The 16,130-nt window shown below is 39.2% G+C and overlaps 1 protein-coding gene across 1 annotated transcript; it reads right to left on the bottom strand.

Annotated features, from left to right (window-relative positions):
- Positions 1 to 10,634: 10,634 nt before the first annotated feature.
- si:ch211-153j24.3 (proto-oncogene c-Fos) lies at positions 10,635 to 14,100 on the bottom strand. Its single transcript, XM_037749952.1, has 4 exons — positions 13,630 to 14,100; positions 12,917 to 13,120; positions 12,129 to 12,236; positions 10,635 to 11,921 (listed from the first exon to the last, which is right to left on the bottom strand). The coding sequence occupies exons 1-4, from the start codon at positions 13,765 to 13,767 to the stop codon at positions 11,211 to 11,213; spliced, it is 1,161 nt and encodes a 386-aa protein (XP_037605880.1). The 5' UTR covers positions 13,768 to 14,100; the 3' UTR covers positions 10,635 to 11,210.
- Between the last annotated feature and the right edge of the window lie 2,030 nt (positions 14,101 to 16,130).

The raw sequence follows: 16,130 nt of genomic DNA, 5'->3' as shown, positions 1-16,130 counted from the left end.
GTTGTCAATGTGCAGCCAGTTTCAAATACTTTAAACACTACTGGTGAGTAAAGCATCATAATTTATAAGATCCTCATATGTTTTGATTGTAAAATTTTAATCTAAAAAGTCATTAGTAACTATAGCTGTCAAGTAAATGTAAAAACAGTACAATATTTCCTTCCGGTATGTAGTGAACTAGTAGTATAAAGTAGCATAAAATGGAAATACTCAAGTAAAATACAAGTACCTCAAAATTGTATTTCACCTCAAAATGCAAGTACCTCCCAAATTGTTTTTTAATCATAATAAAAGCATTAATGTCAGTAGGTGCAAGACCTCTGAATACATTTGGAGGACTTATAATGTGCCACTGCTCTCAACCTTTTAGCTTGTGACCCCTTAAACAAATCAGTGTCTACTTGTGACCCCCTCCTCACAAGTTATAGCCTCAGTGTGAACATGAGACGTTAACTCAAGAATGCTTTTACTTTCATTTGAAGGATTTTAGCAGTATCAGCTAGTTTACCAGAAATTAGCAAAAAAATCAACATAACTTTGTGCAACAGAAATCATGTTTTTGATCTCTTGTGGGGTCGTCTGGTGTGGAGGATTAACACGTGGACACTTTACCCTGTAGCACATGCTATTATTAGTCTATAGAGTGTTAAATGACATTTAAATCTCTCATAACACACTACTTGTGGTTATTTATGGGAAGGATGTGGCACTGAGCCTGATTGCTTTCAGGAAATGTTTGACGTGTTAAAAGAATGCAAAACCAAGAATAAGAAAAGTAGCCATTTAGGCTTTTATGGGGAATTGGGTTAGTCAACAGCCTATGATGGTTCCTGAAATCAAATGACTCTTTTAAGTACTCAAATGAAACTTGCAGCCTACAATTGACAAAAACAAACTCATTTAACACAAACTGTACAGTTCCAAATCAAACATTTCGGGTATAAATGTATCTGACGACATGTTTTGGTCTTATTTTTATCATCACTTCCTGTTTAATCCCTAGGCTATTTACCTTTCAACTGGTCAGGGTAAACTTTCATTATTCATGCAGGCAAAAATGAAAGTAAAAAACTGAAAAATCTTATTTTGACAACTGTTATGATACATTTTCATTGCTTTTATTTCACCTCTTTTTAACACACCACTGCTTCTCTCAGACAAACTCACGGAGAGGGAAATCGTATTATTTCAGGTGGTGGAGGAAGTTTAATGCCTAAGTAATGCAGTAAATCTTGCAGGGTATTCACACATGTAGCTTTAGCTGCTGTGAAATCCAACTTTATTTTCTCTCCTTAATAAAGCTGTTACTTGATTCATAACATATAACTAAAACACACATGCACAGAATTATCATCATAATAAAGTATTTTCCTGATGGAAGTTCCAGAAAGTTCCAGAAACCTTGAATGTGAATGTCTCCTCCTGCTGCTTCCCTCTAGTGTGGGCACCCATAACTACATCCCTCTGGTCTGCTCCTATAAAACTGAAATGTGTCTGTTTGAAAGCACATTATAGGGACATGGACTTATACTCTTAAAGCACTGGAAACAACCCTTGGAAATATAATACTAAATGGCTTTTCGGTCTCTCTTTCATTTCTGTTTCAGTGTTTAAAGTTGTGCATGACTATAATGTATAGTTTGATATATAGCCATGTAAATGGTGGCAAAATCTTAAAGGGCCAGTGTGTTACATTTACAAATAGGATATAATTAGCCCTTCATATCTACATAGGGAGCGGGTTCTCTTCACAGAGTCCGCCATGTTGCACCGCCATGTTTCTACAGTAGCCCAGAACGGACAAACCAAACACTGGCTCTAGAGAGAGACTTTCATGTTTTTATGTTACCTGAAGGCCACCGTAGTTCTCTGATATGCTCCTAAAGCTCCTAAAGTAGTGTTATCATGGTATGGATGGCCTCTGAGCAAGGATAACAGCGTTACCACGGTTTTACACTCAGCGGCTCATATTATCGCAGTCTTGGAAAGGGAGGAGTGAGTGAAGGGTAGTTGGTTGCAATTTGCAACCACACCAGTAGATGCCACCAAATCCTACACACTGTACCTTTAAGGCACTGAAAACAACCTTTGGAAATATAATGCTTTTTAATGTCTATATTAATGTTTAAAGTTGTGTATGACTGTAATGTATTGTTTCATATAGCCATATAAATGATGCCGAAATCTTAACCAACTTTACCTGTGGATTACTTTACAAATATCAATACCGAAGTCACAACTGAACTGCAATATGATGTCCAAAAAATAAAAGATTTGGGGTGTGTTATCCTCAAATTGCACTAAAATAGTGTGTTCTAGTATCATTATCTAGTATCATCCTGTGCACCTTCTATTATATCTCAGGTTTTTATCGTTACCATTATCTGAGGCTCAGTTGGGTTTTACATGATGCCACCTCAACTGTTCCACCTAGAACAAGCAGCTGAGTTATTAGAGGCTCACCAAAATACCCCACTCTGTTCCTTTTTTTAGATTCTAATTTGGTTCCGCCATGATTTATGTCTCGCATCTGAGGGGAGGTCGGAGGGAGGGCGGGGACGGAGGGGAACTGTGCGTCACAGTCGCTCTTAACATAGATGACAAATTTTTAGGGGAGGCATTTGGGGTTAATAAAGCAGAACTGAGCCAACAAGCAGACAGATTTCATAAAACAGGAGGGTCCAGGACATCTGCAAGACGGTTCAGAGGTTTTCCCTTTTTGCAGGTGTAGACTTTCAGCTGGATTCCTCTGTGCCTGCAGGAAGGCAGCCAGAGATGTCACTCAGTACATGAACACACATGGTGCGGGCCCATTTGGCACTTTAAGCCTTCAAGAGGGAATTGTCCCCGCCAAGAACAATAAGCTGTGATAATGACACTGTGAAAAAAGTACACCAGTCTGGATATGCAGGCCAAGTATGCAGAGCATGCTAATTTGTTCAAGAGCTTTTTAAGATTATCTTAAAAGAAACAAGTTGTGCAGAGTTCCTTTGCCCTGTTTTCAAAGATCACAGTCATATCTCAAAACATGATCTTTATTTTTGTCTGTTCCAAGCTTCCAGAAAGTCGTTGCATTAACACATAATCTTTTTATGCACTTTCCATCAGCTGCCCAAATGATGAATGGAGACGGGGAGCAGTTTGTGGTTTTAGCAGCTTTGCCAAACTCATGCAGAGTTCCTGCTGTGTGGGCGTCAGGAGTCAAGGTAAAAACAATGAAACAGCTTCTTGCACAGCCAAGCATTATGTTTTCTTTGTCTCTTTGATTTATTTATCTTTAGATATTTACACATGTATTTGTAATATGTGATGCTGAAACACCAGCTTCTCCTTCATACTAGTTAATCTAGATGTAAACAAGTCATATTTTCTCCTTTTCTTCAACCCGTTTTAAAATCTGTAGGTTAGAGTTTAAGTGCTTCATCGTAATCTTATACAATACCACATCTTTGGGAAATACCCACAAAAACCAGACACCTCCAGACACAATCCTGACTCATCATCCACCGCACTGCAGACAAACTTTATTTTTACCACTGCTCCAATGAATTTTCTTCCTTCCTTCCTTGTTCCTTCTTTCAAAATAATCTCAGACAGTTGTAGAACACGTCAAAGTATGTCTAGGAACGCGTAAAGATGCAGGTTATTTAAAACCGTACGACAGATGTCCCGTACATTTTGACATTTTGGAAAAAGTGCATTACTACAGAATGATATTTCCCCTTTTTTCTGACAACGGTTTAGGAGCAAATCTGATTTTGTCATAGTTTATTCAATGAATAGTAGCATGCATTAAAATATTCATTCATCAGTGAGTGAGTGATGAATGAGTGAGTGATTAAAATACTGTACATGATGAATACAGCATCTCAACTGAAACATACTTATATAAACTGTATTTTTACCTTTCTAATACACCAACAATACACTCCTGAGTATCGAACACATATGCAGATAAAATACATGCCCTTCTTAACAGATTGAATTGTGATTCTGTAGTAGACTCTCATCACCTCCATTCACAGATGTCAAATCAATCACTTAGTGCACCAATTGCGTGCTGGCGTTGACTTTAAACCCTCTCCCTCTTCATCTTCATCTCACTCTCACAACAACAGGCTGTCAGTCTGCTGCTCTCGTTTCAATTTGAGATAAAGCTCCCAGCTCCCGGTATCATGTCGTATCAAAATCTCTAAAAACAACACGTTCTTTTGTACAAAGAAATGCAGTTTTATACATGTCAATAACTTAATGATACGTAGTCAGGAAAAACACGAGTCATTTCAAAATAAGGCACCCAATCAGCACAAGACGATCATTTTCCTTCCTATTATTTGAGTTCATGTTTGCATTAATACCATCTTTGGAACTGTCACAACATTTGCTCTCTCACAGCGTTACTCATGTCAGGTGACCCAGTCTTCCCAAACCTGCATGACATTGATTTATTACTGTAAATATAGCACTTCCTTGGGAATATCACAGCAAGCAGGAGAGCGAGTGGTCAGGAGGTGTATGAGGATGAGATAACAGAGGTGGAAACGGTGAGCGCACAACAAATAATAGACAGATAGGGATCTGTAACCAGGCAATGTGAGACATATTACAGAGTGCTGATGTTGCTGGGAGTAATCTGGTCCTGAAACATCACTGCAGTCAGCAGACTTCTCCATGTTTTCAATCTCATTAATTAATCAGGGTGAGTCGATGCTTTATAATGCACAATTCATATTTCTTCAAGCTGCAATACATAGAAAAACATACACAGACTGCCAATACACAAGACAAAACAAAACAAGTATGGAGGCTTAGAGCTCTACCAAATGGAAACCACTAGCTTACAGTTGTGCAGTCAGTCCGTATTGATACGTGTGTGTGTGTGTGTGTGTGTGTGTGTGTGATTAGTGTAGAGTACTAATAAATAAACCATTATCGGCTATTTCCTAATTCCAAAAGCGGCTCAGACCTAATTAAAACCCAGCTCTGCTTTCAAAGGGTAAAGTGTAACAAATAGGGATTATTCATTAAAGACATTTTGACATGTCACAGTAGGAAAAGTACAGGTTTAAATAATCAATTAATGTTGGCTGAATTCAATTTAGCTGCGGCAGTTTCAGGGTCCTGGTACTGTGCATGCTGGCTGTCATACGGTCGTGCCCAGGGTTGGAAATTAGCCCCAGCCACCATCCAAATGGTAAAATATGCAAGTGGCTGCTAGATTTGCTTCACTCACCAGCCAAAAAAAAATAAAACCCCCTTCAGAGTGATGCAAGCCGCATCCCCCTGGGGTTTATTTCACAACAATGACTGGCTCGCTGTACATTATCCCTTACATAGTAATAGTCTAGTAACATCACTCAAATCTTATCTTTATCCGTAATAGTACATCATAATGTGTTTGTTGATTATATTTTGTATTACTAATCTGAATCTGCAAAGTAATTCATTAAACGTACCAAATAAATGTAGTCGAATAAATACAATTGACCCCTCTGAAATGTAGTAGTACAAGTGGGTTATAAAGTAAAAATGTAAAAGTAGGCTACCTCAAAATTCTACTTAAGTACAATACTTGAGTAAATGTACTTAGTTACTTTCCAATATGACATTGACAGGGGCCATTCTGATGCATATAGTAGACTACTTTTACTTTTGATACCTTTTGAATGAATACATTTTACTAATAGGCTACCTATGTACTTTTAAATGTGGCTATAATTTACTGTAAAATTACCTAATTTTTACATGTTTTTTCATAATCTAAGTTAGAGATATAAAGACTCCCTCCACCACTGAGTCCCAGCCTTAGAATAAAAACTCTTCCCCCCTCAGTCAGCTCACATCTCATACTGTCAGGTTGTGGCTTGGTGGTTGGTTGTGAACAACTCTATATGTGATATTTTACAACTCTCAAACAGGCTGTGGAGGTCATTACCATACTTGCCAACCCTCACGATTTTCCCGGGAGAATCCTGTTTTTCAATGCTCTCTCCCTGTTTCCTCCCGGGGTCACAATTGTCCCGTTTTTTTTTTTCCAGATTTCTGGCATTTTTCACATATCTTTTTACTTTTTGTAATCTCAACCTGTTTCTGGCACTGTACAGCATGTATAAGCTCTACTGTTTCCACCCGGACAACAATACAGCTACACCTGATTTTTTCTTTTGTTCAGTTCACACCAGAGGGACGAACTATTCTGTATTTTTTCCTGCAAATTAAAAGTAAAATTAAAAGTTGGTCTACTTAAAGGGACTGTTTGTAGGAATCAGAAATGCTTGTTAATGGCGACACCTGTGGCCGTTAAGTCAACGAAAGTCAGCGTCGGGCTCGCGCTTGTGCTCGCTCTAAATAGACATGAACGAGCATCGCTCAAAACAGTCAGGCGACACACGTCAGATAAAACCACAATATCACTCTATATTTCAGCTGCTTGGCAGTAATGTTAGCTGACCAGACGAAGGTCTCTCCATGAATCAATGCTGATCCTAGTGTTGGCTTTTCCTGCTTCAGCCTCCCGACACCGGAACCCGGTCGGAGACGATAATGTTTCTCGCTGCGGAGCTCCGTCACTTCAAAAGACACGGAAAACCTCTGTTGGTCTGGAGGAGCTGCAGCAGTTATTTCTGCACAAATGTCCCATAGATATTCTCAGAGCTACGAAGTCTTCTGCAGTGTGTAGTGTGCCCGCATGAACGTGAGGTGGAGCAGGCTGTGAGTGAAGGCAAGCAGGCAGGCAGAGGAGCAGAGTACAGTAGAGACTCCGGCCCTGGAGACCAACGCTACGGTCTCCCCCGTGTCCTCCGATCACGGCCAACACTGTTTTGCAAGACGGGCTTCACTAGATAGAACTTTGCGGTTTTGGTTCTTCCCGTGTAGTTTGTGTTGGAGTCTGAGTCTGAACAGCGTAGCCACACGCGAGCGAGCATGAGACACCAACCCGGGTGATTTATACGTGTAACAAGTTACATACAGTCCCTTTAACATAAAAATGCTGTTGCAGTTTACTTATTATTTTGGTATTTTTATTCTTTAAAAGTCACCAGAATGCAGGAAACAAAGTATTTGATGAACTGGGGGGATTTTTTACTCCAGACCTTCTGCTTTGGTTTCGAAATCATCCCTATTTTTGAGGTCTCAAGGTTGGCAAGTATGGTCATTATTACACTGCTGGACACACATAGTTTGATGGAACAAGTGGACAAAGAGTGAGTCAGTAGACATTAGAGCTGTTGACAGGCTCATCCATCATCACTCTAAAATAGCCAGGCCACCAAGACATAACAGCAGGCTGATCAAATGAGCAGTTGTTTGGTTGTTTCTAGCTCCCCCTACTGATGTAAAAGAGAGATTGCACTTCTCACAGAGCCTACTACAGCATGGAAACATGGCAGATGTTGTCAACAATAAAGGCTTTCTGGCATGCATACATGAATAAAATGATATTGCTACATTTTTACCCATCAGATCTCAATCTGAGAACCAAAGAATGGAAATTTATTGATTTTGCTATATTGCAGGCAAAACGAATGATTGATTTTAACTGGAAGGAACCCGATGCACCTACAATGGGCTCTTGGATTAAAAATATGGCACAATGTATGTCAATGGAGAGAATAACATATACCTTGAAAAACAAACTGGGTGTTTATGAGGAAATATGGAAATCATTTAACGATTTCATAAAAAGTAGGGATATAAGTGAGCTTCTACAGGAGGAATAATAAAGAGATGATATGTAAAAATTCACAGTAGTGGTAGACCCTCAGAAGGGAATGGATTCTTGTTTTTGAAAATCTTTTTTATTGTATTTATTATTTATTTTCTATATATTTGTTTTCTGTTTATGTGTATCTTCATTTTGTTAGAGGTGCCATTTAACTGTTTAATTGTATGATTGATACTGTGAAGCTGTATATTGATTTTGGCCCTGTAAGAAAGGGAAAAGTTAAGAGAGAACGGGTGGGTGTGTGGGGGATGTTATGTTTGTTAAAGGTCCCATATTATAGAAAAGTGAGATTTTCATGTTTTTTTTATTATAAAGCAGGCTTAAGTCCTATTTAAATACTGTGAAAGTATCAAAACACTCAATCCACAAGGAAATACACACAGCCCGTATTCAGAAACTCTGCATTTGAAACAAGCTGTCAGGATTTTTGTCCATTCGTGATGTCACAAATATACAATATTTAGACCCAAATTTACACAGATTTAAACGTAAACATTCTAAATGTGTCCCGGTTTATTTCCTGGTTGCAGTGTATGTTAATGTCATCAGCTGACAGGAAGTAAACATGGACCCAAGCTGTTGCCTAGCAACGCAATTCTGTTGCAATTCCGTCGCAATTCCGTCGAAATGCGCTAAAACGGAGCGTTTAAGACAGAGGGTAAATACAGGCATGTTCAGGCCTACAGTATGAGGAAAATTAAGTTGTTTTTTTTAACATTACAGCATGTAAACATGTTCTAGTAGAAACACAACATACAGGTATGATCCTGAAAATGAGAATAATATGGGACCTTTAAAGTAAATCCTATATTGAATATATTGCATAATAATGCTGATGCGTGTATAACAACAAAAACTGGCTGAATGTGGTTACATTAAGTTCCAGGAACAGCTCTGGCCCCGTTAAATTACTTAGTGGACCACTTATCATCATGTAATTGATGAGAGAAGTTCTCGTCTCCTGCTTCGAGCTTTTCCGGTAACATCCGCTTTAAATATGACACCGCGTCACCATGGCAACAAAACAACTGCAATGACCCATACATGGTCAACGGAAGTGACGCGAAATACGGCAATCGCGTGTTGACGTAAGCACGCCACGCACTGACGTAACTGCGCTGCTGCTGCTGTAGAATCGGATTCCCTTGACCGTGACAATAGTGGAGCCGAGAACGAGCTATGAATAAATAATGAACCTGCTGTTTTCTGCTGCTCCCACTCATTCTGAACGCGGTTCAGCCCCCGCTGGTTGTACTTTATGTAATCCTCAATCCAAAAATAGTTCTCTCTGACATCTTTATTCTCATAGCTCAAAATATTAAGATTGTTCATTTTTTTGACCCTCTTCTTGGACCAATTTAGTAAGTTTTCTTAAGCTATCATATTATTACACCATCTTTATCAGCAGATGGGGATGGAATTGTTGATGTTTAGGTTTCTTTTTTAGCCCTTCTCATCCATAAGGGGTGATATCCCAGGTTTATGTTTATTTTTATGTTTATGCTTATTTATTTTGCACAATTTAAGACTATACAACATAACAAAGAAATAAATTAATAATATAAAGTGCAGGAAGAGGCAAAAAAAACCACTGGGCTTATCTGAAGCCTCCACCTAGAGACAAGATTAATATAAAGAAATAATATGATGACAAACAATTAGGACAAGATATATATAATAACAACAATAACAAGACAGTAAATACATCAAAAAAGATAAGTGTGTGAGTGTGTTGCGTGGAAGTGTATGGTTAGTGTTTGTTAGGAGGATATTGATTTAAATATATATAAAGAGTTCTGGGCAATCGTAACCAAACAACATTGTGAGTGGGGAAAATATAAAAAACATAAAAATAGTTACATGGACAACATGGGGAAAAGCAATTACAAAACAGCAATTAAATGACCCTTTAAGTGACTTTTGAAACATTTGAAACAGTGAATAGAGTAAACATTTTAAGTAATACCTTTCCAAGTTGATTACTTACATTAAGGCAATTCTTTTTTTGTATTACAAGTTTTCTGAAATTGTAAGGTTTAAGCAAATGAGGCATTATCTTATCAAATATGTACTAATTTGCATACATTTCAAGAGCACAAATTTAGATTTTCAGAATATAGATAGGAATGAAACTGGGAAGTTTGGTGTATGTAAGTGCTAAAGTAGAGATTTCTGGCTCGGTGTAAATGAGAGAAAAGTCATTTTGAGAAAACACCCTTTAAATGCAGTTGTCAAATTCCATACATTTTGCCTCTGCAGGTGAACAACATAACATCTTTAACTAATACATATCATCATGAAACTTCCCCAGTTGATTACTTACATTAAGACAATTATTTATTGTGTTACAAGTTTTCTAAAATGTTATGTTTAAATATGCAAATGAGGCATTATCTAATGGTAACTTTTGGTGGATTTAGGGAAAATCTACAGACACAAATAGACAAAGTAGTGAAATAAACACCTAAATGTGTATTTTGGAAGTTTTCTTTCCACTAGTCTGAAAGAAGACATGTTATGGAAGCAAAACAGCCCAAAATCTCAAAATTGACCAGTGTATGAAAAACAATGTTTTTTGCCTGGGGTGTCTCTCCTTAAAAGCTGAGCTTCAAAATTCATTCTCAACCTCGTGAAAAAACACAGTTCAGAAAACATTTCACCACAAACAGTAGCTGTTTTGTAGCTTTCAATCATATTGCATGATCTTCCCTAGCAGATGAAGAGACACATTGGTGACCAGTTGAGACACTTTAAAGACCCTCAGAAAAAATGGAAATTTGAACATCTGCATATTCCATAACTGTGCAAACTCCATCTGTTGATAGAAAGCCCCAGAACAGCTACTAAATGACCCCTGTGGTGAGACTGTTTATTCAGATGACTGAATGATAACAACAGCAAGACGTCATTTGTGGTTGTCTTATTTTATTTCCAGCGTTATACAATTTTTGCATCTGATTATTTTTGATAAGTAAAAAAATAAACTATGTCATAAAATACATCTCGATAAAATACATGACATGATCTGATTTTTTTTTTATGGAAAAAAACTTGAAAGGAAACATCATGTTAGGGGACACCTTACAGCAAGATGTGACACCTATACACTACACATTAGTAACCCTGCTATTTTCACTTGTTACAACACAACTTTGTCAACAGTATTACACGTACATTAGGCTATTTGATGATCGAACTTCACATCACATTTATAAAACACAAGATACCTCCTCTTCTTGGATGACTTGTATTTGCATGCATGTTTTATCACCAGCGCAAAAGTCTCGCCTCAGAGATGCACCAGCAGTATGGAAGAAGTCGACCCTGTTACAGTCACAGAAAAAACATGTCGTGTACACAACTTTTGATGTTCAGATTTACACAACATCAAAACTCACACTACAAAACATCGTTTTTGAGAGAGATCATAGCTTGCTGGCTGGTTAGAATACAATTGCAGTATCGTTGCATAACTTCTTTGCATTCACAAGGCCAGAAGTGTTGGAGAATTGAGACTATCTTTCATTAACTCAGACGCACCGAGGCTGCCTTTGAGGCACTCGAAGCCCTCAGCCAAGGAATCAATCTCAGAGTAATTAAAGGAAAACACTGTGCGGTAATTGCTACAAGTGGGACTGGAAGACAGGATTGGCGTGCTCAGAGATTCAAGGTCGTTCGCCACGGACTTGTACAGGGTTTCCCAGTCTGAGAGGCAGAAGGGGCCGCTCAGGTCTATGTCGGGGACGGACGCGGCCATATCCGGGGACACCACCATCTCCAGGCTGGGCACCAGGTCATCCAGGTCGTCTGCCTTTAAGTCCTCCAGAGACTCCTCTTCGGCGCTCGAACACAGGAGGATGTTCGAGTTCCCCAGAATGGCTGCTGCTGGGATGCAGGGGACGCTGTCCATGTCTTGAGAGGCGTCTCCGATGCAGGCTGTGTTGCTCTCTGTGGGTTTTCCATCCTCTAAGATGGACAATGGGGAGGCCGGAGGATCCTGCTGCATTGTGTCAACATCCTCTTCATTATCCTCCTCCTTCTCCTCCTCATCATCATCACCATCACCATCATTTGCAGGGAGTTTGCAGGATGGCTTGTGGGAGACTAAGACCTGCTCCAGCCTCTCCTTCTCCTTCAGCAGGTCAGCTATCTCCGTCTGGAGGGCAGACTTCTCGTCTTCCAGCATGTCCGTTTCCTAAAGGAGACAAAAATCAAGAAGATTTGACATGAGGGGAGGCATGAAAACACTGCTGCCCTCTGGTGCTCTGCAGTCATCCCTGCTGTGCTCCTGTTATCTCTAATGACTAGTGACATGCCATACAGTCTCCTCAGCTGTTAGAGGGCTGCATGTGCTGTGTGTGAATCTCTATATGATTTAGATAAAGAAACAGCATATACTTACAGCTTGCAGAGTGTCTATCAGCTCCCTCCGTCTGTTACGACACTTCGCTGCAGCTATTTTGTTCCTCTCCCTCCTGATCCTCCTCCTCTCCTCCTCCTCTTTGGAAGGCTAAAAAAAAAAAAAAAAAATCAATCAGAAATAGCCAATTTAAATGCGCATCCTGCTGAGTTTTGCCATATCAGCAGTTGGCTCTTCAGCACCATTTCACTTGCCAACAAAAAAAAGAAGAAGAAAACATATTGCAGTGTATGCTGGGAATACTGATCTGCCTGGTCGGTGCAGACTCTCTCTCTCTCTCTCTCTCTCTCTCTCTCTCTTTCAGTTCAGGCGTTAAAATGCTGCACCACTGGCACGGTCTAGTCGACCACGTGAACGCGCACTTTTTTATGCAATTTCCCCCATCCCATTCATAAACAGCGCTGCTGCGTGCTCGTTACTCTAAAAAGTAATTACTCGCTGCACCAATTAGACATAATCCAATCACCTGATGTGCGATTCCCTGTAGTCCTTTATTTGCATTATACTCGCAACGTTAATTTTCCTTTAACAGTAAAAAAAAAACAATTGCATCTTTTTTCACGTTCCTGGGGAAAATATCGCGATATCTGCATTTTATTATTAACCTCTATCAGTGGAAAGGAGGGGAGGGGAAGGGGGGTGGAGGAATATGATATGATAGGTTATTATTCAAGAACAATATGGACACATTGATTGATTGATTGATTGATTGATTGATTGATTAATTGATGGATGGATTTGACTGAAACTGACTGTGTTTTCATGCATACCTTGTCTTTGAGCCCTTTCCTGCCTTGCTTTGCCTTGTTTGCACCTGCCGACTGGCTCGAGCCGTGCGTTTTGCTCTTCGCGCGGCCGGACGACGGTGAGACAGATGTGATGACTGTCGGCTGCACCATCCACCTCAGATCCGGCGAGGTTGAGATTGCAGTTACAGTCGGAACAAAGGAGTCTGCTGCACTGGTCTCAGCATCCTGGGGGAAAAAAACACATACATGCATATGCATGTAGGCAACACATTAATTTAGCTTATCTGATGAGTGAGGAAGCACGTCCTATCTGACCTTTAGATGTGCTAAAATGGTACATCAATCAATTGGATGAGGAATGCAAAAAAACAAACAATAAATCAATGCTATCAAAATCAGATGCATGCCTTATCATCACCATCATCATTCTAAAATGAAAGGTCACGACCAAAACAGGTATGTGTTTAAAGTATAGCCTATATATTACAAACAATTTCCCCTGACTGAACATTATAACATGCATATATTGCCTCTGTGTTTGCATTAAAAAAACACATTTTCAGCACAGGACAGTTTTCCTGTTATGCTGTCTATGAAATGTTCTTGGACATGTGTGAACATTTTGTACTAGTACAGTCACCCTCTTGCAACCTACATATTTTAGCCTTATGGATGAATGATCCTGCAAAAGATGTGATGATTTTTGTGTTGGTTATGATCAGATCCGCTTGTACCTTGCTGCTGTCCACTGATGATGAAAGCGAGTCAGGAGGATGCTGGCTGCTGCTGCACCCAGGGGTGTCCCCGCCAGGCGATGCTGTGCTGCTACAGCTGGACGACGAGTCGAACTCAGTGCTGGAGTCTGGATGCATGTTCTCGTGTTAAAAAAAAATAATAATCACAGCAGCATAAAATAAAGACAGAACAGTCTAATCTAAAGTAGAAAACTGACTGCCTATACTTTATATTCCATTTGCCGGGTTCATAAATGGTAACTGTGCAGATATAGTGGAGAGGCCCGCCTTTTATAGTGAGCTGGAATTTTATGAATGAAATCTGTGTGGTGAGACCGAACCATCGCAACAGAGGGTAGAGGGAAGATGGGGGTAAAAAAGCGAGCAGATGTTTTCCATTTTCACAATTAAATCCTCCTGAATGTCTGAACAACAATAATAGCAACCTTTTCATTTTGACTTATTTTATTAACTCACATATCAGGAAAAATATTGAGCATATATTAAGTGACACCCCCGCCTGCGTGAGGTGCCCATCGCCATGAATGAACATGGCTACGTCACTTCATGTATGCAGCATCTGCATCATATACATTATGTTCCCTATATAGGTCCACATATGTTTATGAGACGCATCTTAATTCTATTAATGGAAATGTTCTTGCAGGAGAATGGAGGTGATGTCAATGTAATATATTCATAAACTGAATCAGATCAGAACATTATTCATGCTATACAAGGCAATAAAACAGACCCAACTTTCATCATTTGGACCAATATTGTGAAACCGAGTATGATTTAATTAACGCACACAGCTTCCAGCACACCGGCTGCTTATATTTATGAGCTGCTAAATAAAGTGTCATCCATTTATAATACATCACACTGCCTGCCTTTTTTTCCCACCTGTCTCTGCATATGAATAGCAGCTCCAGCAACAGAATTGTCGCTGTAGTAAAGCAGCCAATCGCCGAATGGACCGACCGAACCTTATATGGTGTTTCCGGTGAGACGGGGGCGCGCTGTGCATGGATGGCGCACGGAGAGGGGCGGGAGCGCGCAGACGGACCGACGTGTGTGTGTGCGTGTGTGTGTGTGTGTGTGCGTGTGTATGGCCCACTCACTCACAGTCACAAAAGAAAGTGAAACATGCGCTGATCGTCATGCATTGTACCTGATAACGGCGTCATTGTGCTACTTTTAGGACAAGAAAGACGAGGGCGAACCCATGCACTTGACCCACCTCTATACTGACCACAAGAATAGCATGTAGGCTGCTTCTTTATACACACATATATATGTATATATACAGTATATATATATCTATATCTATATCTATATAAATATAGATATAGATATAAATATAGATAGATAATAATAATAATAATAAATTGGACTTATATAGCGCCTTTCAGAAACCCAAGGACGCTTAGATAAAAGATAGATAAGATGAAGATAGATAAAAGATAGATAAGATGAAGATAGATAGATAGATATAGATATAGATATAGATATAGATAGATAGATAGATAGATAGATAGATAGATAGATATAGATATAAATATCTCTCTATATATAGATAGATAGATAGATATAAATGTATAGATATAGATAGATATATAGATATATATAGATATACATATATAGATAGATAGATAGATAGATAGATAGATATAGATAGAGATAGATAGATAGAGATAGAGATAGAGATATAAATATATATAGATAGATAGATAGATAGATAGATAGATAGATAGATAGATAGATAGATAAATAGATAGATAAATATAGATATAGATATATCTTTATCTATATATATATATATATAGAGAGAGAGAGAGAGAGAGAGAGAGAGACATAGATATATAGATATATATTGTTCTGTAAATTTAAATTTTAAAATCTTATAGTAACATTGGTTTATTGTAGAGGAGCCTAAAAGTAGGCTATTATTTATTCATTTGGTGGCTGGTTTCCTCACGATGATCATCTATTGTTTCTGTTCTTCCACTTCCACAGAGATCTAATTGATGCAATTTATTGGCATACTCGTTATTCCCGCACAGCCTATTCAGCTCCTATAAGAAAAGATATTGTAAAGGCTGGATATACATTTAGGGTGTCAGATGACCTCACAGATTCAGTGAAGTGAAAGGGATAGTTCTTGAATAGAAGAGGGGGGGGGGGGGGGGGGGGGGCTCCCAGGCTGCTTCCCGGCAGTCACAGCCTCCCTTTGGACTCATTTACCGGCACATCATTAGGTGGTCGGCTTGAACCCATTCAGTCGCCGCTGCGGCTCAAGACCAGGAGCAGGAGTTCAAAGGTCGGGCATAATAAGTGCAGAGAGCAGACACCCCTCACTACATAGCTCAAAGACTTGTTTTCATCAAAGCAACTTGAGCGTGAGAGTGCACAGACCGTGCGGAGGCTATTTTTAGACTCGGTGACATCAGCTGTTCAAAGTTCATGTAAATTAGGAAAATAGATAATTAACCGTGCTG

This window comes from Sebastes umbrosus, chromosome 18 (genome assembly GCF_015220745.1).
Source record: "Sebastes umbrosus isolate fSebUmb1 chromosome 18, fSebUmb1.pri, whole genome shotgun sequence".
Taxonomy (NCBI): Eukaryota; Metazoa; Chordata; class Actinopteri; order Perciformes; family Sebastidae; genus Sebastes; species Sebastes umbrosus.
Note: the sequence above shows the minus strand (reverse complement) of the source record. Positions and strands in the feature narration are given on the sequence as shown.